The sequence below is a fragment of the Salvelinus namaycush genome, chromosome 42 (assembly GCF_016432855.1).
Source record: "Salvelinus namaycush isolate Seneca chromosome 42, SaNama_1.0, whole genome shotgun sequence".
NCBI classification, from domain to species: domain Eukaryota; kingdom Metazoa; phylum Chordata; class Actinopteri; order Salmoniformes; family Salmonidae; genus Salvelinus; species Salvelinus namaycush.
In genome coordinates, this window is record NC_052348.1 from 20,371,590 (window position 1) to 20,395,671 (window position 24,082).

The 24,082-nt window shown below is 42.3% G+C and overlaps 4 protein-coding genes across 4 annotated transcripts; all 4 read right to left on the bottom strand.

The window, feature by feature from the left end:
• Window positions 1-1,095: 1,095 nt before the first annotated feature.
• LOC120035158 (zinc finger and SCAN domain-containing protein 23-like) lies at window positions 1,096-4,627 on the bottom strand. The gene is made up of 6 exons (XM_038981968.1): window positions 4,190-4,627; window positions 3,997-4,100; window positions 3,832-3,895; window positions 1,868-3,662; window positions 1,509-1,553; window positions 1,096-1,202 (listed from the first exon to the last, which is right to left on the bottom strand). The coding sequence occupies exons 1-4, from the start codon at window positions 4,494-4,496 to the stop codon at window positions 2,569-2,571; spliced, it is 1,569 nt and encodes a 522-aa protein (XP_038837896.1). The 5' UTR covers window positions 4,497-4,627; the 3' UTR covers window positions 1,096-1,202; window positions 1,509-1,553; window positions 1,868-2,568.
• A 1,553-nt stretch (window positions 4,628-6,180) lies between these two features.
• Window positions 6,181-9,986, bottom strand: LOC120035160 (B-cell CLL/lymphoma 6 member B protein-like). Its single transcript, XM_038981972.1, has 4 exons — window positions 9,544-9,986; window positions 9,321-9,424; window positions 9,156-9,219; window positions 6,181-8,976 (listed from the first exon to the last, which is right to left on the bottom strand). The coding sequence occupies exons 1-4, from the start codon at window positions 9,821-9,823 to the stop codon at window positions 7,886-7,888; spliced, it is 1,539 nt and encodes a 512-aa protein (XP_038837900.1). The 5' UTR covers window positions 9,824-9,986; the 3' UTR covers window positions 6,181-7,885.
• A 148-nt stretch (window positions 9,987-10,134) lies between these two features.
• LOC120035156 lies at window positions 10,135-15,156 on the bottom strand. Its single transcript, XM_038981966.1, has 7 exons — window positions 14,690-15,156; window positions 14,403-14,593; window positions 13,218-13,389; window positions 12,009-13,015; window positions 11,789-11,833; window positions 10,784-10,927; window positions 10,135-10,604 (listed from the first exon to the last, which is right to left on the bottom strand). Exons 1-7 carry the CDS (start codon window positions 14,991-14,993, stop codon window positions 10,581-10,583), a joined length of 1,887 nt encoding a protein of 628 aa, XP_038837894.1. The 5' UTR covers window positions 14,994-15,156; the 3' UTR covers window positions 10,135-10,580.
• A 1,558-nt stretch (window positions 15,157-16,714) lies between these two features.
• Window positions 16,715-20,281, bottom strand: LOC120034772 (ladderlectin-like). Its single transcript, XM_038981375.1, has 8 exons — window positions 20,275-20,281; window positions 19,225-19,275; window positions 19,051-19,107; window positions 18,760-18,822; window positions 18,396-18,487; window positions 18,053-18,178; window positions 17,079-17,178; window positions 16,715-16,887 (listed from the first exon to the last, which is right to left on the bottom strand). Exons 1-8 carry the CDS (start codon window positions 20,279-20,281, stop codon window positions 16,814-16,816), a joined length of 570 nt encoding a protein of 189 aa, XP_038837303.1. The 3' UTR covers window positions 16,715-16,813.
• Window positions 20,282-24,082: the final 3,801 nt, after the last annotated feature.

Below are 24,082 nucleotides of genomic sequence, written 5' to 3' on the forward strand. Positions count from 1 at the left end.
GTTTGATTTTAGTTTAATGAGGATGTAATGATCAAATAGTACAGAGTATTCATAGGTCTGTTGTTCAAAGTGAGATAGAAAATGCTTTCTGAATATGAAGACTTGCTGTTGTGGTGGAAGGGAGGAACTCATAATGAATTAGAAACATTTAGGCTATTATTTGGGGAGGGAAATATGATAATACATCTAGTGATGACAGCTCTTTAAAAGTATTTTAGTGGTATTTTAACTATTTGAATGAAAAGAAAAGCAGAGGCATGACATTTTAGGCCGAGCCCTACCCATGCTGGTGACGCTCATGCCCTACCCTACCGGAGCCCGATTTCTCAACACAAAATTAGAAACACAGTAACTTCCTCAATTAGTATCAATAGCTAATCTCGGTCTGTCCCTTGCTTCCTGCACTGCCCCATGCGCTCCTCTGCGTGTGTGTACACATAGCAACGGCTACATTTGGGCTGCTCATTGACGAGACTAGAAAGCCGTTAGCTGACGTTAACTAGCTACTTTTCGTCACTCTAAACTCCGACAACAGCGGTACCATTTTATGGATAAGCTAATTTATGCACATTTGTAGTTTATAAATGTTTTAAATATTTTTTTAGTTAGGATGGCCTGAACATGTGAAAATTGGTTTGGTGTCTCTAACTTGAACAGTTCAATAGTTACTTTTGCAGAGTATTTTATGCAAATATATAGTTATAGTCTTTCAGTTTTAAAGAATTTTAAGTTAGGATGAGCTGAATGTTTTAAAGTTCGGCCTTGTAGCTTAATTGGCCAAGGTGCCAGACCATTTTGAATACCTACCTCTGTATTCCTATGGTTCTCATCCAAACCCATGTTAATTTATGAAACATTTTATTGGTTATAGTTTTAAAAAGCATATACAGTACCAGTCAAAAGTTTAGACACACCTACTCATTCAAGGGTTTTTCTTTTTACCATTTTCTACATTGTAGAATAATAGTGAAGACATCAACACTATGAATTAACATATGTAATCATGTATTAACTAAAAAAAAGTGTTAAACAAATGAAAATATATTTTATATTCTTCAAAGGAGCCACTCTTTGCCTTGATGACAGCTTTCTCAGGATGGTACGGAAGGTTTCGCTGTGACCAGAGACAGGTTCCAGTAGCCTCTCTTCCCGTCCACACGCAGTACGTCCCAGAAGATCCACACCAGCGACTCCAGAGGAAGCTGCAAAGACAAAGTTAATTCAATTGTTTCCATATTGTATCTGTATATAGATCAGGTGCTAGTCCGGAACAATCAGTTTGGCGGCTAAGCAGTGGTATATGAGGAAAGTCACTAAGGCTACATGTCCAAGTCAAGAAGACATTTATATTAGTCTATTATATGAATGTTAATCAACAAAAAAAAATAGCATCATGTGTGGAGAATCAAAAACAATGAGTGAACGGTTTCAAATCTGATATTATGAAAGTAGGAAGGTGATGTTCTGCCTGTTCTAGGCTAGATAAACCTACAGGTACTGTTACTTACCTCCAAGAGATGATGTTTCCCCAGACCACAGTACCTCTGGGGATTCTGGGAATAAAGAAGAGGTGAGTGAGTAGCTTGGTTCTAGAGTACTGGTGCACATCCGAACTGGTTTAGCTTACTCAAAACAGAGTTAGAATGGAAAGGAATAAACCAGAGAGAATTCTGATTTAATTGAATGAATTCTAATTCTATTCATTCTAATTCTGGGACTCAAAAACAAATTGCCACTTTGAATAGAAAACGGTTTTCCTAGGCTGAATATTATGTAAAGTGTAAAGTGATATAAAGATAGTTCTATAAAGCCGTCAATAAATCTAACCATAATAAACCCTTTATAAAGTCAACCATTGAGTGCCTACCATTCCAGGTCAGCAATCTCGCCTTGCACCTGCTGGGTCGCCAGATCTGTTTCAAGGTCCAGGAGTGTGCTGGCACCCAGGGAACCTGTGGCTTTTCTCTTCTGCCATGTCGATGTCCAGAAAGTGACAGTCACCGTCACGCTCTTCCCTGCACCCTCCTCCCTATGTCCAGGTACGAGACGAGCCGAGCAACAAGCTCTCAACCACCTACAGGCCTAGCTTACCCAGGCACCTGTCCAGAGCTTCTTGCATTCGTAATTGCTGTTCTTTGGTTCACCAATACAAATTCAAAAGGATGTTTAAAATCTTCACCTATAATAACTTATACATTAACAGTCCACTCTGGACCAAGCATCAAGCCAGCTGAAAACACTACCACTACACACAGAGGGTAGTGCTCAATGTGGTAACTATCCAAACTGTTAAAAGCACAAGGACCCAGTATGCATATGAAAACCACAGAAGTGTTGAGCCACTCCCCTTACAACTAGGGCCAGGAGTTTTTCCCTGGTCTGGTCACGTGGTGAGGAAAAACTCCTGGCCTTGCCTATAATTACACCAGGCGGAGTAGTGTGAAGTTGCCCCTACACACTGATGTTGGGTCAGTTTTAGATGTTTTCCTACTAATGGTTAAGGTTAGGATTGGAGAAGAGGAAGCTGATCCTAGATCTGTACCAAGGGGAAACTTCACCCTGGAACACTCAGGGCAGCCCAATGTCCTGTGGCCTGCCACCAGTGTGGACGAGGAGGTGCCTCTTCATGTGACTGGACTGGGTGAAGCACTTCCCGCAGTAGATGCAATGAAATGGTTTCTCTCCGGTGTGCACCCTCTCGTGCATCTTCAGCTGGTGCCTGTGGGAGAAGCGCTTGGTGCAGTGGCTGCAGCCGTACGGTTTCTCCCCTGTATGGACCCGCATGTGACTCCGCAGTTGTGCCGGCTGAGGGAAGGGCTTTCCGCAGAGGCTGCACCGGAGCTGCCTCTTGGGCGAGTGAGATGTTAGCTGTTGCGGCTGCTTTTCTTTGCCTTCTGATGAAAAATTGGAGCCTCTGTTGAAATTCAGGAAGGGGGCTTGCTTCCCTCTTTGGGGAACCTGGTGGAGAGTAACCCTTGGGGATGAAAAGCTGTTTCGGTTGGACAGTCCATTGAAATCTGGAAACTTGGACATTGATCCTATAGTTCTACCTTGCTCTGTGTTTTCAGTGTCAGGGGGACACTTTGTCTGTCCAGACTCCATTCCCCCTCTTCCTCTGTTGTCCACAAGCTGCCTGCCGTCTGAACAGACCTCTCCAGATGTCGCCTCTTGGCCAGTTATGCTCCATTCTGAACTCATATCTGCCTCCACTTTAATGGGAACTGAGTCCACCAGCACCACATCAGACACCCAGTCCAGAGAGCCCAAAGCAGACATGCAGACCCCTGAGTTACCTCGTGCCCCTCTCTTCTCTGGATGTTCAGACAGCCTCTTGGAGTCTGGCCCTGCATTGTGAGGAGCATTCACAGTTGGGTTGTCAGTCTCTTGGTTCTCTGTCCATTGAGACAAGCTGTATGCTATGGGTTGATGGTCAGTTTCCCAGGTCACACCCTCAGCAACCTGATGGTCCTGTCTTGCTCTGTTGTATTGTGACGCTGGATGCTGGAACGTCTGGTTTTCACGTTCTATATTGAGTGAGGTGTCTGGAGCTCTGTGTCTGTTGCCCTGCTGGTCCAGAAGGTCTGTGGTTTCAGTAGATGACGAATAACCTGGTTCAGCCTCAATGATCTTCTCACTGCTCTCACTGACCAGTTGGACAATCTCTGAAATGGGTCAACGTAAAGCACAACATCAACTTCCTGTAGTGAAGACTGATTATTTGCCTTATTTATTAGTTATGGGTAATGACCAAGAACTTAATCAAATACTGCAATAAAGGCTTTTCTCAACAATGTGTAAATTGCATAGATTTGATTAGTTGCATAAAATGACCTTCTGTTCTGCTGGTACCAAGGTTCTCCATTTTGATAAGAGGTGACTCTTGCGTATCTGCCATCTGTTTTGTATTTATCAGAAACATTTGATTAGAAAAATATCCCAACAGCATTTGAAATGAGAAAATAAATCATCAATTTGACCGTGTCAATGACAACTGACCTGCATGCCTCCATCCTGGCCTGTCGCGGTGCGACTTGCGACTTTCCAGTTCGTGACATCCTTTGTAAAGTTGTCCCCTTCGCTGTAGGAAAAACGATTCTCCACTGCACCAGAAAAGATAAACCCTCATAAACGTTACATATTCTACATTACAAATTATTTTGAACGTGTTTAAATAAGGTAAAAAACCCACAATATCCATGTCTGCCTATTGACTTTCCAACGAAGCTCGCTCTTGCTCGGGCAACAAGATCAGTGTCGCGCCTGTGAACTGTGCGTCGCAGGGCTCCGAATTTCTCTGTGCCCCGTTGAGAACTCTGGAATTTTGTCAAAAGCAGCTTCCTCCGCAGGTTATCGATTTCTTTCTGACTATGGGAGATTTCCAAACGTAAGGCAGCATGGCCGTCATCTACAAGTTTACAGATTTCGGCAACGGCTGCATTCGCCAAAACCTCAATTATTGAAGCTAGCTGAGCATGAAAGGCGACGCTATCACACATGTCCTTGGAACTATGTAAATGTTAAACAATTATGTTATAGTAAATTGCAGTATTCAGTCAACGTTTTGAGAATTCAAAGTTCACAATGTAGACGGTAGACTACACACAGAAATTCATTCCGGAAACAAAACTAAGGCTACTTCCTGAATTGTTTTTCAAAATAAAGGTTGTTTTTTTTAAATAAAAATTGGTTACACACACGACTTGTTAGTTATAGCTTTCAACGTTACCACCCGCTGCTCTATCATGTTGTAGGTGCTACTAAAATGAATCTAATGTTTTGCAAATCCGCCTTCCTTGTCCTCCAAAAATTATTTCACTATTAAGTTCAAATACAAAAATACAGAATCCGCAAACAACCTGAATTTAAAGAGAATAAATATATTTCTAAAGTAAAAAATAAGTAAATAAAAGAGTAGGCTAAAAGGGTTAGTAGTCTGAAAACGAGCTGAAGCACCTCACTGAGAAAGCACAAAAAAAATTATAATCTGTAAATATAATGGATAAATAGCCAATGCGATTCCTAGCTAACAACATTTCATTTTTTGTTTTTACAAATTAGAATATTGTAAATGGAAAAAAAACATTGGTAACTTTACATTAAGTAAAGTTATGGGGCTTGCTTTAGCTCTAAAAGTATTTTGTGGTAGTGGAAGAAGTATAAAAAGTAAACTATTTATATAGTTATAGTTGATACATGTTTTAAATCATTTCAAGTTACAATGGCCTGAACATGTCAAAGTTGGTTTGGTCTATCTTGAACGGTTCAAGAGTTTACTGTTGGTGAGTTATTTTATGCTAATTTCTGCAAATGTATATAGTTATAGTCAATAACAGTTTAAAATAATTTTAAGTTAGGATAGCCTGAACATTTTAATGTTGGCCTGGTAGTTTAATTGGCCAAGGAGCAAACCCGTTTTGAATAGCTACCTCTGTATTCCTATGGTTCTCATTCAACCCGATGTTAATTTATGCAAATTGTAAATGGTTAAAAAAGTATATATATATATATAAGAATAAAAAAATATTTTGACAAGCAATCTAAGTATGGTCAGACCGAACCTGTCAACGTTGGTTTGGAGTTGATAGCTTAAATTGGTGAAAGAGGAGGTCTAAACAAATAAACATTTTTGTACCAGCCCCTTTTTCTGCCATTGAAATGCATTGGTATCCATAGCAACAACTCCATTTGGGCTGCTGAAGGATGAGACAAACAGCTGTAACTTTTGATTGGTAGTAGATAATTATATTCTGATTCCAGATTTAAATACCAGAGAAGTAGACCTCAATGTCATACCCTCTAGGTTTTAATCTAAAGTGCTGGAAATGTGGTCAAATTTGCCAATTTGTGTCAAAAGTTGCATTGTTCACCGTGAATGGATGTTGGAAGTCTGGGAGTTGATGTCACAATAGGACCTTTAGAATGTTGAATAAAAACAATGAAAGTGAATAAAGGACTAAAAGCTTAGTAGTTTAAAAAGTATAAAAGGGGCACCCGAGTGGTGCAGTGGTCCAAGGCACTGCAGCTCAGTGCAAGAGGCGTCACTACAGACACCCTGGTTGGAATCCAGGCTGTATCACAACCGGCCATGATTGGGAGTCCAATAGGGCGGCGCACAATTGTCCCAGTGTTGTCCGGGTTTGGCCGGTGTAGGCCGTCATTGTAAATAAGAATTTGTTCTTAACTGACTTGCCTAGTTAAATAAAAGGTTCACACACAAAAAAAGCCTAAACTTGTGATTTACAACACCCTACTAGCAGGACTTCAAGAAATGCCTTGGCATTTCCTCCCAAATATGCTCTCACACACGTATAGTATGCAACCCAGACTTGCCAAAAGCCCTGAGTGATGCCAACTTTCATCTTTGGCATACTCTAGGGTTCAGGACCTTTCAGACCGGTTTCATCAGAACACAACTTCACTGAAATACTCTCAAGAACTCTGCAGTGAATTCAATGTGCCAAGATCCAATTTAATTATCTTCAAATTAGACACGTAATTTCCTCATTTCACTTCCAAGAGGAGGTTTAGAGCTCAGCTCAATGAAGTTGAGACCCTTCTTGCTACAGCACAATCCATCAAAGGCAAAATCTCCTATATTTTTAGACTCCCATCTGAGAATGTGGGCTCCTCCTTTACTCCTTTGAAAATAATCTGGGAAAAGGGCCTTTGTCTGACTATGGTTCAGGAGTTATGGACGGATGTTTGCGACAGGGTATACTGCTCCTCTACTAATATAAAAATGAAATAATCTATTTAAAAAAATGTTGTACGAATTGTATTACGCCCCAGTGAGACTCCATAGAATGAATAGACATTTCTCCTGATTGTAAAAGATGTACATCTGAAAGCAGTGGAGGCTGCTGAGGGGAGGACGATTTATAATAACTGGAATGGAGTAAATGGCATCAAGCACATAGAAAACATGTTTGATACCATTCCACCAATTCCACTCCAGCCATTACCACGAGCCCGTCGTCCCCAATTAAGGTGCCACCAACCTCCTGTGTCTGAAAGTGGAACTTACATGCATATATTTTGGCATTGCGAGGAGACTGACAGATTTTTGCAACCTATACATACTGCTGCATAGAAAATATTAGATGTAGTTTGATATGACCCCGTGTATCTATCTTCTTAATGCTTAACAGGACTTTGTTCTTGATCTAAACAGAGAAAATGTGTTTATGACTATCACATACTTTGCTAAAAAATGTATTCTACCAAATTGGGCTTCAAATTCCTGTCCTACATTTAAAATGTGGATTGACCAGATTGTTGACTTTCTTCCTCTTGAAAAGCTCACGTGTGAACTCCGCACTCACGTGTGACCTCCGCAAGAGACGGCGCAGGTTCAATGGACTCTGGTCTCCACTACTCAACTATATTTCAAACTGGACAGAATGGGGAGATGAAGGAAATGTGTGTATATACATGTTGTGTAAAGTGCTGTAAAACAAGCTCGTTGTCTCAGCTAAAGCTGGAAATAGCTAACACGTTCACGGATAGTGCTGCTGCAAATTTGTTGTTTGTTTATTGTTTATGTCTGCCACATCTGTTAATGTGGATTGTTTTGTTTGTTGATTGAAAAACAAGAAAACTTAAATACTTCCAATAAAACAATACAAAAACACATTGACCCAGTGTTCATATGAAATCCCCAGTAGTGTGGAGCCATTCCCCTTACAACTAGGGCCAGGAGTTTTTCCCTGGTCTGGTCACATGGTGAGGGAAAACTCCTGGCCCTGCCTATCATTATTGTGAAGTTGCCCCTAGATGCTGATCTTGGGGCATTTCTGCATTTTTTTAGGACAAATGTTTAAGGTTAGGATTGGGGAAAGGAAACTGATCCAAGATCTGTACCTAGGGAAATTTCAGCATGGAACACTCAGGGCAGCCCAATGTCCTGTGGCCTGCCACCAGTGTGGACGAGGAGATGCTTCTTCATGTGGCCGGACTGGGTGAAGCACTTCCCGCAGTAGACACATTGAAATGGTTTCTCTCCGGTGTGCACCCTCTCATGCATCTTCAGCTGGTGCCTGTGGGAGAAGCGCTTGGTGCAGTGGCTGCAGCCGTACGGTTTCTCCCCCGTATGGACCCGCATGTGCCTCTGCAGGTGCGCCGGCTTGGGAAAGGGCTTTCCGCAGAGGCTGCACCGGAGCTGCCTCTGGGTGGAGTGAGACGTCAGCTGTTGTGGCTGCTTTTCTATGCCTTTCGGTGAAGAAGTGGAGCCTCTGTTGAAATTTGGGAAGGGAGCTGGCTTCCCTCTTTGGGGAACCTGGTGGAGAGTAACCCTTGGGGATGAAAAGCTGTTTAGGGAGGACAGTCCGTTGAAATCTGGCAACTTGGACCTTGGTCCTACAGTTGTCCCTTGCTCCGCATGTTGAGTGTCAGGGGGACACTTTGTCTGTCCAGATTCCATTCCCCCTTTTCCTCTGTTGTCCACAAGCTGCCTGCTGTCTGAACAGACCTCTCCAGATGTCGCCTCTTGGCCAGTTAGGCTCCATTCTGAACTCATATCTGCCTCCACTTTAATGGGAACTGAGTCCACCATCACCACATCAGGCACCCAGTCCAAAGACCCCGAAGCAGACATGCAGACCCCAGAGTTACCAGACACCCCTCTCCTCTCTGGATGTTCAGACAGCCTCTTGGAGTCTGGCCCTGCATTATGAGGAGCATTCACAGTTGGGTTGTCAGTGTCTTGGTTCTCTGTCCATTGGGACAGACTGTATGATATGGGTTGATGGTCAGTTTCCCAGGTCACACCCTCAGCAACCTGATGGTCCTGTCTTGCTCTGTTGTATTGTGACGCTGGATGCTGGAACATCTGGTTTTCAGGTTCTATATTGAGTGAGGTGTCTGGAGCTCTGGGTCTGTTGCCCTGCTGGTCCAGAAGGTCTGTGGTTTCAGTAGATGATGAAGCACCTGGTTCTGGCACAATCTTCTCACTGCTGTCACTGACCAGTTGGACAATCTCTGTAATGGGGCAACGTAAAGCACAGCATCAGCTTCCTTTAGTGGAGACTGCTTCTTCTTTGCCTTATTTATTGGTTATGAATAATGACTAAGAAGTTAATCAAATACGGCAATAAACATTGAAGACTTTACTCAACAAAGTGTAAATTGTATGGACTTGATAAGTTGAACAAAAATACCTTCCGGGCTGCTGGTGTCAAGGTTCTCCATTTTGATAAGAGGCATCTCTTGCATATCTGCCATCTGTTTTGTATTCATCAGAAACAATCTATTAGAAAAAAATCCACACCACCATTTGAAATATGAATAAACTAATACATTTGGCCGTGTGTATGACAACTGACCGGCATGTCCCCATCCTTGTCTGTCGCTGTGCGTCCTGCGTCTCTCCAGTTGGTGGCATCCTGCGTAAAATTGACCCCTTTACGGTCGGCACAGCGATTCTCCACTGCACCAGAAAAGAGAAACCCTCAAACGTTATATATTATACATTACCCATTATTTTGTACGTTTTCCAATATGTAAAAAAAAAAAAAAAACAATATCCAAGTCTGCCTGTTGACTTTCCTTGGAAGCTCCCTCTTGCCCGGGCAACAAGATCTGTGTCCCGTCTGCTGACAGTGTGTCGGAGGGTTCCGAATTTCTCTGCGCTCCGTCGAGAATGCTGGAATTTTGTCAGAAGCAACTTCCTCCGCAGGTTATCGATTTCTCTCTGGCTATGGGAAATTTCCAACCGTAAGGCAGCATGTCCGTCATCTACAAGTTTGCAGATTTCGGCAACGGCTGCATTCGCCAAAACCTCGACGATGGAGGCTAGCTGAGCGTTAAAGGCGACTGTATCGTACATGTCCTTTGCACTATGTCAATGTTAAACACTTATGTTATAGTAATTTGAAATGAAGTGCTCAGTCAACGTCTTGAGACTACACAGTTTTAAGACCATAGACGTAACACCATTTTTCCATAAACAATTTTTCGGCTACTTCCTGGATAATTTTTTCCGAAATAAAGGTTGGCTTTTCAAAATAAAGGTTGCTTACACACGACTTATGTTCCAACATTGCCACCTGCTGCTGAATCATATTGTATGTTGCTCCTACTAAAAATTAATTAAATGTTTTAAAAGTCAGCCTGTAGTGAATTAAATCAAACACACACTGTCATCCCAAAATTATTTTACTATTTAGTTCAAGTACAAAAATACAAAATCAGCATACAACTGAATTATAAAGGAATAAATACTTTTTTACTTACTTAAAAAAAAAAAAGTAAGTAATTTGATGAGTAGGCTAAGGGTTAGTAGTCTCCAAACTGAAGCACTGCACTGAGAACACACTCTAACTCTGAACAATGTAACAGTAGCAAGATATACAAAATCTGAATATAGAATGGACAAATAGCTAATGGGATTTGAGATAGTTGTTTTGCTATCGCTGAGGACTAAATAACATTTTGCTTTTTGTTTTTACAATAAATGAGAACGTTGTAAATAAAAAATAAACATTGGTAGTAATAACATTGGTAATAGGTGTGTATGCAGTGAGCATATAAGCATATTATGTCATTCCCTGTAACCACAATGTACTGGCTTCTCCTTTCAGTAACTACTGGGGTTCAGGATCAGATCTCTAAAAGAAACACAGAACAGATTGTCAGACACATTCCTTTATCTGGAAAGATTTTTGGGGAAACATATGGTACATGAAACTGTCCTCAGAACACTGCATGACATTGAATGAACGAATATTATTTTTTTGCCTGTTTACCATATGCTTTTTTTCAGACGTATGTTGTTGTCGATACTAACCTTCCCTGTGGAGTACTTCCTGATGATTTCGTTTGTCAGGATGGCATTGAAGGTTCTGCAGACCAGAGACAGGTTCCAGTAGCCTCTCTTCCCGTCCACACGCAGTACGTCCCGGAAGATCCACACCAGCGACTCTAGAGGAAGCTGCAAGAAAGTGCATCAATTCAATGGTTCCAGTGTTTTAGCTGCCTATTTTGGTGAAGTGTTTGTTGTTGAACATTCGGTTCCTAAAGCAGTGGCGTTGTATATAAAAGGGGCCAGGAAAGTCACTAGGTAGGCTACATGTCAAACTCTAGAAGGCATTTATGGGTGATTCCTCACAAAACTAGAGCCAAAAATTAGGATTTGGGGGATTTTCACTCAATTTAATCTATATTAGTGTCCTTTGGAGGAAGGATTGTTGACATTTGTATCTTAAATCATAATTAAGAACCCTTCTACAGATAACATTGTGAAAATCCCCCAAATCATGGTCTTTTTGGGTTCTAGTTTCATGAGGAATCGTCCTAACATAAGTATATTTATTAAATGAATGGTAATCTAAGCGTTATTTTCAGTTGCATCATATATGGAGAATCAAAAACAAAGAGTTTGCGGTTTGGCTAACCGGGCTATCTGAATTGTGTCCCACTCACCACCCGCCAACCCCTCTCTGTTCATCATATATGCACAGTCACTTTAACCATATCTCCATGTACATACTACCTCAATCAGCCTGACTAACCGGTGTCTGTATGTAGCCTCGCTACTTTTATAGCCTCGCTACTGTATATAGCCTGTCTTTTTACTGTTGTTTTATTTCTTTACCTACCTATTGTTCACCAAATACCTTTTTTGCACTATTGGTTAGAGCCTGTATGTAAGCATTTCACTGTAAGGTCTACACCGGTTGTATTCGGCGCACGTGACAAAAACTTTGATTTGATTTAAATCTGAAATTAGGAAAGAAGGAAAGTGATTTTCTGCAAGTTCTAGGTGAGATAAATCTACAGGTACTGTACTTACCTCCAGGAGATGAGGTTTCCCCAGACCATGGTACCTCTGGGGATTCTGGGAATAAAGAAGAGGTGAGTGAATAGCTCGGTTCTAGAGTACTGATCTCTGAGTTGTATTGAATCAGTGAGATAATCAGACATTGTCTTTTCACTTGGCCTACCTCTCTCCCCTACCCTCTATAAGCCCAACCATATTAAACCCCCTTTAAACCCAACCATTGGCAGTGTACCATTCCAGTCAGCACTCTCTCGCCTTGCAACTGCTGGGTCGCCAGGTCCGTTTCCTGGGCCAGTAGTGCGCCGGCGTCTGGGAACCTGTCGCTTTGTTCTTCTTCCATGTCGATGTCTGGAAAGAGGTCATCGTCATGCTCTTCCCTCCGCCTTCCTCTTTCGTGCGTCCTAGTATAAGTGTACCCGGGCAACGAGCTCTCGACCACCAACAGGCCTTGCTCGCCCAGGCACCTGTCGAAAGCTTCCTGGAAGGCCGACGCCGTCACGTTCACCTTGTGTTTCCTCTTCATGTGGTTCTTGAAATTCTTCTTGTTCAGCCTGATTCCGCAGAGATCGCACTGGACCTTGGTGGCACGGCACCAGGGTGGCACGTCCATCTTGGATTCGGCCAGGTATCTCCTCAGGGCCTCCTCGTTCTCTGCAGCGATGTACTCTTCATGGTGTTTCCTCTTCATGTGAACTTTGAAGTTCTTCTTGTTCAGGATGATGCCGCAGTGGTCACACTGAGTCTGCACAGGAACTGTGTCCCTTTGGGAAGGTCTTTGCGGTCTCTCGGTCTCAATCTGCGGCGTCGGAGGGCAGCTATACACTTCGGGCGAGGAGGGTTCCGAATCCTGGCGTGTGACCGGATTGTGACTGGCAGAAACATCTGTTTTTTCCATTGGAGGTGTGTCTGTGTTTAGAGTTTGAAGAGCGACTGGTAAGCTCGGAGGGGTGGCAGGTCTGGAGCTTGAAGGGACGGCAGGTATAGATGTGAGAGGCAGAACAGGTGTGGATGTTGCAGGGGCGAGAGGTCTCTGGGCTGGAGAGGGATGTTGCTGGAGGGGCGGAGCAACAGATGGAGATTGAGCTTGGACACGGGCAGGTCTTTGAGTCCCGTTCCGCTTTCTGCAAGCTCTGAAATGTTCTATAAACAACGCTTTTCTGCAGAGTACATGGTCACAATAGCTGCAGTGGTAGTGAGGGTAGTCTCTGCACGTCAGTTTGCAGTTGTAGACGATGTACTCTGACAGAAAAGGGCGACAATAAAACAGTCAGTATAAAAAAAAAGAATGTTAGATAGTGACTTTAAAAAGTCAAGTGTATAAGGACATTAGCACGTGTTGGGTGGTTGGCATTCGTACAACTCAATTGAACAACTACAAAGCATTACTGAGTACAAGGCAATCGTTATTTTCTGACACTGCGGTTTCCAAAGTTCCCCTCACCGTCATTTTGAACTGCACTTTTCAGGTGGCTCTGGATGTGTGGGATGATCCGGTGTAACTCGTTGGGTTTGAACGCAGACGGTCGGCAGAAGGGGCAGTGGTAGAGGGAACAGCACGTGGTGCACGGTTGTATCTTGGGAGTTTCACCAACTCGGAAACTGGTAATATGTTGCTGTGGAAAAACAAAGACAATAATGAATAGTCAATAATAAAGAGAAAATGGTCAGAAAATCCAGAGACGCAAATTCTATATTGTCCCAAATTGGGGACCAACAGTTCAGCAACATGCAGATACAAAATGTTTTGTATAGAAATGACAATTCTTTGTTTCCAACATTAATACATCAGAAAGCCATGTCCTGTCTACTCTACACAACATTATCAAAAGTATGTGGACACCTACTCGTCCCCCCTTTGCTGTTATAACAGGCTTTCCACTAGAAAAACAGCCCCAGACCATTATTCCTCTTCCACCAAACATTACAGTTCATACTACACATTGGGGCAGATTCTTCCTTTGGACTGCCAGATGGTGAAGTGTGATTCATCACTCCAGAGAACGAGTTTCCACTGCTCCAGAGTCCAATGGCGGCGAGCTTTACACCACTCCAGCCGGCACTTGGCACTGTGCATGGTGATCTTAGGTTTGTGTGTGGCTGCTCTGCCATGGAAGCCCATTTCATGAAGCTTCTGGAACAGTTATTGTGCTGACGTTGCTTCCAGAGGCAGTTGGTACTCGGTAGTGAGTGTTGCAACTGAGGACAACCGATTTTTACACTCTACGCGCTTCAGCACTCGGCGGTCCCCTTCTGTGAGCTTGTGTGGACTACGACTTCGCGGCTGAGCCATTGTTGCTCCAAGACTTTTCCACTTCACAATAACAGCACTGACAGTTGATCAGTGCAGCTCTAGCAGGGCAAAAATTGGACAAACTGACTTCTTGGAAAGGTGGCATCATATGACGGTGCCATGTTGAAAGTCAATGAGATCTTCAGTAAGGCCATTATACTGCCAATGTGTGTCTATGGAGATTGCATGGTTGTGTGCTCGATTTTATACACCTGTCAACAACGGTGTCGCTGAAATAGCCGAATCCACTAATTTGAAGGGGTGTCCACATACTTTTGTATATCTAGTATATTTCTATCCACAAATTTTTTATTTACTATGTGTACAGTTTCTTACCTTTCTGGGTATGTCACTGGAACTGACTATGGGGTCAGGGGTCATTGCGGGGGGCCCAGTGTTCTCATTGGAACTGACTATGGGGCCAGGGGTCAGTGTGGGGGGCCCAGCCTCATCAGTTGGTGCTGTGGATACCTCTTTCCACAGAGCGTGCTGATTGGCATTGACACCGTCCACCTCAAGATTGTTAACTGGAAAAGAGAGAGTGAGAGGTCAACTTGACCAATTCTTGGCAAATCATTAGCTCAAAGGCTGACAACAGGCATTTAGAAAAATCGGTAGCCTACCTTCGTCTTCGTCAGCGTTGCCCGCATCATCGGTATTCGCCGCGGGTGAATCGCCCGAAGAACTGTTGATTATTGGTGAGTCGCCGGTGACAGGCAGCCCTTTGCCACTCACAGACCTGTACCTCGACTCCGCCAGGCTGAGTTGCTTCTCTAGCAATAGGATTTGCTCCTTGCTTTGAGAGACTTCTACACGTAACGCTCCACAGCAATCGTCCACTAACTTGCAAATCTCGGTCACAGCAGCTGAGGCTAGTATGCCCATGACAGAGCTTATCCGTTGATGCAAAACACGCGTTACCGACATTTTAAACACTTGTTTTTGTGAAACCTGGTCACAACTACTGCTAGCTATGAAGATTCAAAAGAATTCAAAACGTCTCATAAACGTTTTTGTCCCCAGCTTGTTCACAAAGTAGTAATATTTGTAAGAATACCTAGATTGTTGTCAATGCGCCGCCATCTTTAATAACCGTGTCTTTGCGGGCGCATCCGATCAGCGTTCAGAAAGTTTAGACAGAAAGCTAGAAAGCGCCACCTACCGCGTGGAGACTAGAATGTGAATTATCCAGAGTCAAATCTTTGAGCACTAAATATTATTTTGGGTCATCTCTGAATATAGCTTGCTAGAGAGGAAAAGCGAATGGATTATTCCTATGGTTTGCAGAATCATTGTTTAACATTGAGGAAATCAATGTTTTTTTATTATGGTTATTGGTTATCATGTTATCATGTTATAAACTGAGCACTGGAGTAATATTAACCCCAGACAAACTATATGGAGGTTGTATTAGTCTCAAGATCTTGTGCAAAGTAAAATGATTATTTCCAGTACATCATATATGTTTATTGTTTTTACCACAGATATAGAATGACCAAGACAACGTGATCCGCTGCACCATCGAGAGCATTCTGACTGGTTGCATCACTGCCTGGTATGGCAACTGCTCGGCTTCCGACCGCAAGGCACTACAGATGGTAGTGCGTACAGCCCAGTACATCACTGGGGTTAAGCTTCCTGCCATCCAGGACCTCTATACCAGGTGGTGTCAGAGGAAGGCCCTAAAAATTGCCAAAGACTCCAGACACTCTAGTCATAGACTGTTCTCTCTGCTACCGCACGGCAAGCAGTACCGGAGCACCAAGTCTAGGTCCAAAAGGCTTCTTAACAGCTTCTACCCACAAGCCATAAGACTGTTGAACAGCTAATCAAAAGGCTACCTGGACTATTTGTATTGACCCCCCGCCACTCCCACCCCTTTTACGCTGCTGCTACTCTCTGTTATTATCTACGCATAGTCACTTTACCTACATGTACATGTTACCTTAAACGCATGTTACCTTAATTACCTTGACTAACCTGTGCCCCCACACATTGACTCTGTACCGGTACACCCTGTATATAGCCTCGCTACTGTTATTTTATTGTTGCCCTTTAATTTATTTAATTTTTACTTCAGTTTATTTTAGTAAATACTTTAACAATTATTTTTCCTAACTACATTGTTGGTTAAGGGCTTATAAGGAAGCATTTCACTGTAAGGTCTACACCTGTTGTATTTGGCGCATGTGACAAATACAACTTGATTTGTAAGTGACTTTTTTTACCGTTGCTTATTGGAAACGCTCTTATCCAAATAAGGCCGTTAAAACATTCTGTGCCAAATGTCCCATCCAAACACACCTCTATCCACGCCCTTTACTAGATTTAACAGAGCCTTAGCCAAGCCAAAGACAGGCTCAATAAAGACTCAATAAATACATTGAAGATTTTCCAGACTTTCAGTCATCTCAAACCTTTTCTCATCCCATTTTATGCTGTCAACAAAAAGCACCATATCCATGTTGTTATATTTCCCCTTTTAAGAGCCAGAGTTTATCGTAGACAATACTGCCATCTTCCAGAAAGTACTAGCCTATGCAATGTCATAAAGTACTTAAAAAAATGTTTATTACAGGAAAACAATACAGGTTGAGGTACATAAATGGGCAATTACATTTGAAATTGCATCACATTTAGCCCTTTGGCAAACACATAAAGTCACTTACAGTCAGTAGTAAACAAAGCAAATCTTGAAAGCAGTTAGAAAAGGTGTCAAGCAATTAGCAATATCTTCGCAATGTTGACTAACAGCGATAGTTGTGGACGCAGATGAATGGGTATTGTGTGCCACATCCGAGGTTCCTCCAGCCCTGGCCCACTACAAAAAGACAAACAAAAATCTTAGTAATTTTATCTGGAATATTTTAACACGTCATACAGTTCTGGGACCAGGCTACCTGTCATTACTTTCAGGTAATATCATACTAATGTGAGTGTTCCGGATTTATATTTACTATGTTACGTCTAGTCCATGAGACCAGGCTGAACATCTTTAGGTTCATGTCTTACCAGCAGATTGCAGGTACATGCAGGAGTTGCTGATTGCGGTGCTCTGGCTGTACCAGTTGGTGTAATACATTCCTGAGCGGTCGATCCACATCCAATATCCCTGAGTAAAGAAATAGTCATAAGACTTAGCTACAGCTTGTGAGAGAAAAATTGCAAGATTATGTTATAATACTGCATCAAATGGCTGTTTTTTGCAACCAAATAGAGGGTTCTTATAACTCTATTGTGAACTGAAAGTGGGCCACTGGGAGATAACACTGACAGGAGATTTATGATGTCTTTTGGGTGATAGAACCTAAAGAGACCTCCTTCCATAGCATGAGATAATGTTTCTGTTCTATATGGTACCTGGGAGAGATGACCCCAGGGCCAGACCTGGTCTCTACACAAAGATAACTGTTTTTACAGCAGATACTGTCTGCTGTGAATTATAAGTATCTTTCATACCAGTCTTAACCTTGTGACCCATTCCATACATCTGTTGTTCATCATGTAGGTTGAAAGGGGTGTATCTTGGCTATAAAATACCTTTTTACTTTTGTCTCGGGGCTCTCAACGAATCATCTGAGGGTGATTCGTTGACCATCCATCATTATCGTAGAGCACTCAATCGATTAACTTTATATGTGTGTGTTGTACTGACCTGATCCCTTTTTAATACGTGAATAAATATTTAGTTTAAGTATTACTCTGACTTGAGTGATAAGTTAGTCTCCCCTCATTTGATAGTAAAGAAATGAACCACAAGCTGCACTGCTGTCCCTTACCACTAACAGATCTGATATCATACCTAGCTGCATGATTAAAATATCAGAAGCTATTTAAACACAAGGCCCAGAGTGTTTCCCGGCCATATGCTCTGAGGGAAAAACACTAGGACCCGGAACTGTTTCTTGACCGGTCACTGTCAAAAAAACTCGGGGCGCTACGTATGCTTAGATGGCGGAGGTTTTCAGGGCGACCCTTTCTCTCACCTGGAGGTAGAATCCACCGATCCAGGCGGTGGCTCTGTTGGCTGTTCTGGTTATCTGTTGCAGGTAACGATACTCGGGGGAGGAGCTGGCGGAGGCCAGGCTGGCGCCCAGTTCATTGCAATGTTCCTGAAAGAAGAGCGGGGAGGTGAGGGGTGAGACACGTGCACACACTCACACAGTAGGCCTGCACGTGAACAAAAGTGTTGCGCTCCCTCATAGTGACATTACAGTATACAGACACAAACGCACAGACTTTTTTTGAAAGTGCACAATTTGCAGTCATAGTAACTAATTCACGTCAAGATTTTAGACACTAAATATGTTACATTGAGAAGTGCGTTACCTCGGCTCCGAACCAGGACCGAGGAGTGTTCACAAACATGTAACACTTGGACTGGTAGCTGAACCATCCGTCAGGGCAGAACCTGCGTGCCGCTGTGAACATGCAGATAAAATACAACAATAATTTGGCGCCGTAATACAAGGAGTTGATATTGTCAGGAGTATGAACTTTCCAAAGTAAAAGGTTTGATCTCATAATGTAAAACATGGATGTTTATTTAGTCATGTTGGTGTTTTTTCCCTCCCTGCTGATGGGAAACCAAAACATTATTTCATTGTGATCATGCATTGCACGGTGTACACAGGCATCAATAGTAGAACTAGTGATGGTTAACTTAACATCATTCATCATGGAGAGTCCCTACCTTTATCTTTAGGTGCTGCTGCAGCCACCTCAACTGCCTCATTCTCATCTTCTGAAAAGACACCTAAACACATAATCAGACAAGAATATCACTTTGAAATCCACCAGCAATTCCCCGACAATGAGATTCAATATATTTATTTTCATAGCTAATATTTTATACGTGACCTGTAGTTTAATTAATTTGTTTTGTACCAATGTGAAGTAATTGTAATTGATCAGGAAATTAGGTGATGCTCCACAATAGACAGTGATGCTCCTGCTTGATTAAAGCCCATAGAGAAGAACTGACCTGGGGCGTCACTCAGCTTCTCCTCTGCTGCAGGAGCCTCAACCTCAACAGCCTCCTCTGCAGAAACACGGAACAAGGAAATCAATTTGACTTTCATTCAACTGAGAATTGGGAGAAGTATTGATTCAGTGCTCTATTACTGCTCTCAATACAAACATAATTAGAGCTACAAACCTGCGGCACTTTTTGGTTCTTCTACCGCCACAGCATCGCTCTCCACAGGAACTTGGGAAGGAATCAACTAGAGAGAGTGATACACAATCATTTCAGACTATCACTAGACAAGAGTATTTCCCAACAGAAGACAACCTTAAAAATCTAGCTAAAAGTTCATCATCACCACAGTAAATACATACATCTAAATTAAGAAAGGGTGAGAAAATAAGACTAGTTGAATGAGTCGACACACGGGAACAGACACTATAGGACTCTTACCTGTTGTAGTAGGTAAATCACTGTTGTTCTCCTCAGGTACTCTTCCTCGGGTAGGCCAGTGATGGAGTGATGAATGGAGATTTCTCCGCTGTTTATATACTGTTCTGAAATACAGCATTTTCAATGTCAGCAGAACATGGCCAGACCCTGTTTGAAGGTGTGTTCCTGTAAGAGATTGCGAAATAATACAAGTGTCCTTATTGTGATCATGTATGGGACTTTGCCAAGGAGGTCACGTTTATTATTTCCCGACCATAAACCATTTCCTTTTCATCCAAGGAGTGGATCAGACATGAAAGGATTTAGTTTGACTTAAATTAAATACAAAATTAAATCAATATCATCAATGTCAATATAATACCAATATCATTATATTATACATTTTATATATATTATATGGCTTTGTGTATGTACTTCAGATCTGATTTCGAATTCAAATACAGCATTTATCAAGGACAAGTCCCTTTTTGAATGTGTGTTCCAGTAAGTGATGATGAAACCATAATTGTGATAAGGAAATTGTAAACATGGAAAATCAATACGGACATGGATTGATTCAATTTACAGTACGTTTTTCTCAGCACTATTGACCTTGAGATAACGTAGGGGTATGTTCATTTAGTTCTAATCACTTTATTGGTCTGTTGCAGCGATTTGTCTAAAATTTCCAGTCTCTCCAACTTAAAGCTGCAATCACCAGTTGAAACAAGAACAAATCCTAGTCCCTGCCCTGTTCCTGTAAAAAGCTGAGGGATGGGGTTGTAAAAACGGCACCACTCTGAAATTCACCTTCCATCGATCAAAATGATAGTTTTAGCCATGTTTTGAGGCTATATAGTGTTTGTTTATACTTACTTTATTTACAATCATTAAAGTAAAACAAGCTTATATTTTGGATTATGATAGTTGACCTAAACTCATCATTTATGAGTTATATTCTTCAAGAATCAATGTGTACATAGCATTAACTTATTAGTCCAAAAATGGATGTAGCAACAGCAGATTGCCTCTTCAATGTATGTTTGTATATCGGAGGGACAAAAGCAGTAGACCAATTTCCATCCTGTATGGAATGTCTTTATCTTATTTCTTGAAAAGACAATCCACATTTACAATTAACCTTTACTGACAACATGACATAATAGATGACAACAGCCTAAGTCACACCTAGAGAAACAGAACCATATGCAACACAGCCTCCACTCTTCTGGGAAGGCTTTCCACTAGATGTTGGACCATTGCTGTGGGGACTTGCTTCCATTCAGCCACAAGAGCATTAGTGAGGTCGGGCACTGATGTTGGGCGATTAGGCCTGGCTCGCAGTTGGCGTTCCAAATCATCCCAAAGGTGTTCAATGGGGTTGAGGTCAGGGCTCTGTGCAGGCCAGTCAAGTTCTTCCACACCGATCTCGACAAACCATTTCTGTATGGACCTCACTTAGTCCACCGGGGCATTGTCATGCTGGAACAAACTGTTGCCACAAAGTTGGAAGCACAGAATCGTAATTGTATGCTGTAGCGTTAAGTGTTCCCTTCACTTGAACCAAGGGGCTTAGCCCGAACCATGAAAAACAGCCCCGGACCATTATTCCTCCTCCACCAAACTTTACAGTTGGCACTATGAATTGGGGGAGGTAGTGTTCTGCTGGCATCCGCCAAACCCAGATTCGTCCGTCCGACTGCCAGATAGTGAAGCGTGATTCATCATTCCAGAGAACGCGTTTCCACTGCTCCAGTCCAATGGTGGCAAGCTTTACACCACTCCAGCCAAAGCTTGACATTGCGAATGGTGATCAAACTGACTTGGAAAGGTGGTATCCTATGACAGTGCCAAGTTGAAAGTTACTGAGCTCTTCAGTAAGGTCATTCTACTGCTAATGTTTGTCTATGGATTTTATACACCTGTCAATAACAAGTGTGGCTGAAATAGCCGAATCCACTAATTTGAAGGGGTGCCCATATACTTTTGTGTGTGTGTATATATATATATACATATACACACACACACACACACAAATTAGTGGATTCGGCTATTTCAGCCACACCTGTTATTGACAGATGTATAAAATACATATACTGTATACAGTGGTGATTTTCGCATGTAAATCTTGGTGGGGGAAAAAACTGTTCATTCAGCCTCATTTACTGCCTTTAAAAAAACATAGCTGATATGGCTGACTTGCTTAAACAAATGTGGTTTCTACTGACAATTGAGATGTACAAACTATGGCATAAGGGGGCGACAAGAGGATAAGAGGCAATCCATAATTTCGATTAAGACATTAATAAGCGAGCTGGGACAGACGTTGTCAATATAACTATTTGTTCAACACTTTTGAAATGTACAGCGACAGAATTCAGAACATGGGTCGTTCTTACAGTATTCTCCCTGTACACCAAGTCAGAACTGTAGGATAAATAGAGGGGGCATATAAGCAGACAATGAAAGCTCTTACAATATTTGATGATAACATTTCTTTAAAACAGGTTATCGGCTACATGTGAACCACCAAGTCAGAACAAATCAAATCAAACTTTATTTGTCACATGCGCCGAATACAACAAGTGTAGTCCTTACCGTGAAATGCTTACTTACAAGCCCTTAACCAACAGTGCAGTTCAAGAAGAGTTAAGAAAATATGTACCAAATAAACAAAAGTAAAAAAATTATAAAAAGTAACACAATAACATAACAATAACGAGGCTATATACAGGGGTTCAGTGTGCGGGGGTACAGGTTAGAGGTAATTTATACATGTAGGTAGGGGTGAAGTGACTATGCATAGATAAACAGGGAGTAGCAGCAGTGTACAAAACAAATTGGGGGGGGGGGGGGCTTTTGGTCCTAAACATGGCACTCTGGTACCGCTTGCCGTGCAGTAGCAGAGAAAACTGTCTATGACTTTGGTGACTGGAGTCTCTGACAATTTGATGGACTTTCCTCTGACACCGCCTATTATATAGGTCCTGGATTGCAGGAAGCTTGGTCCCAGTGATGTACTGGGCCATACGCACTACACTCTGTAGCGCCTTACGGTCAGATGCCGAGCAGTTGCCATACCAGGTGGTGATGCAACCGGTCAGGATACTCTTGATGGTGCAGCTGTATAACTTTTTGAGGATCTGGGGACCCATGCCAAATCTTTTCAGTCTCCTGAGGGCAAAAAGGTTTTGTCGTGCCCTTTTCACGACTGTCTTGGTGTGTTTGGACCGTGACAGATCGTTGGTGATGTGGACACCAATAGTAGACTAAATTAAGTGGGGAAAAAATACCAAATTATTAGGGTGATGCACATGGGCTACTAACATCTTACTACACAACATACACTTAGTATTACTTTCTAAGCTACAGTATACACATCTCCCTGGCATATTACATCATTTATGCAGCAGCATTCAAGACATTTTTGGACTCACCACTCATTGTTGAATTTGTGATTTCCAACTTGTGTAATGTTTATGTCCAATGGACGATGAGCACTGATATGTTTAATCTATAATTTCTCTTCATTATTTCTCGTCATATGACAAGGATTGAAAAGGATTTGTCTGTAGTTGTCGACTTGATTCATGATGATGACTGTTAGCGAAGATTTTGAAAGTATGATGTTGACATAATCAGTCCAATCAAAGCTACTGTAGATATAACTTGATTTGATGTAATTTTATCTGTGGACAATGACCTTGAACCTTCTTGGATGGGCACTTTTAATGTAACTATGGCAGCACCCAAGGGGCTATCGGCCTCAGAAATTGCAGCCCAAATAAATGCTTCACAGAGTTTAAGTAACAGACACATCTCAACATCAACTGTTCAGAGGAGACGAGGAGTGAATTAGACATTCATGGTCGAATTGTTGCAAAGAAACCACTACTAAAGGACAACAATAAGAAGAGACTTGCTTGGGCCAAAAAAACTAAAGCAATGGACATTAGACCAGTGGAAATCTGTCCTTTGGTCTGATGAGTCCAAATGTGAGATTTTTGGTTCTAACCGTCGTGTCTTGGTGAGACGCAGAGTAGGTGAACGGATGATCTCCGCATGTGTGGAGCATGGAGGAGGAGGTGTGATGGTGCTTTGCTTGTGACACTGTTGGTGATTTATTTAGGATTCAAGGCACACGTTAACCAGCATGGCTACCACATTCTGCAGGGATACGCCATCCCATTTGGTTTGCGCTTAGTGGGACGCTAATTTTTTTCCCAACAGGACAATGACCCAAAACACACCTCCAGGCTGTGTAAGGGCTATTTGACCAAGGAGAGTTATGGAGTGCTGCATCAGATGACCTGGCCTCCACAATCACCCGACCTCAACCCAATTGAGATGGTTTGGGATGAGTTGGACCGAAGAGTGAAGGAAATGCAGCCAACAAGTGCTCAGCATTTGTGGGAACTCCTTCAAGACGGTTGGAAAAGCTTGCTTTTCAGTCCAGGAGTAGGTTTAATCTGTGTCTAGGAAAACAAACCAAACAGATTAGTATTCAATCTATGGTGTTTTACATCTCCCCTAATATACTTTACCAACTCAGTGACCTTGTGGTTAGTGTGTCTGCCCTGAAGTTGGAAGGTTTGGAGTTCAATTGCTGGCTGAGTCA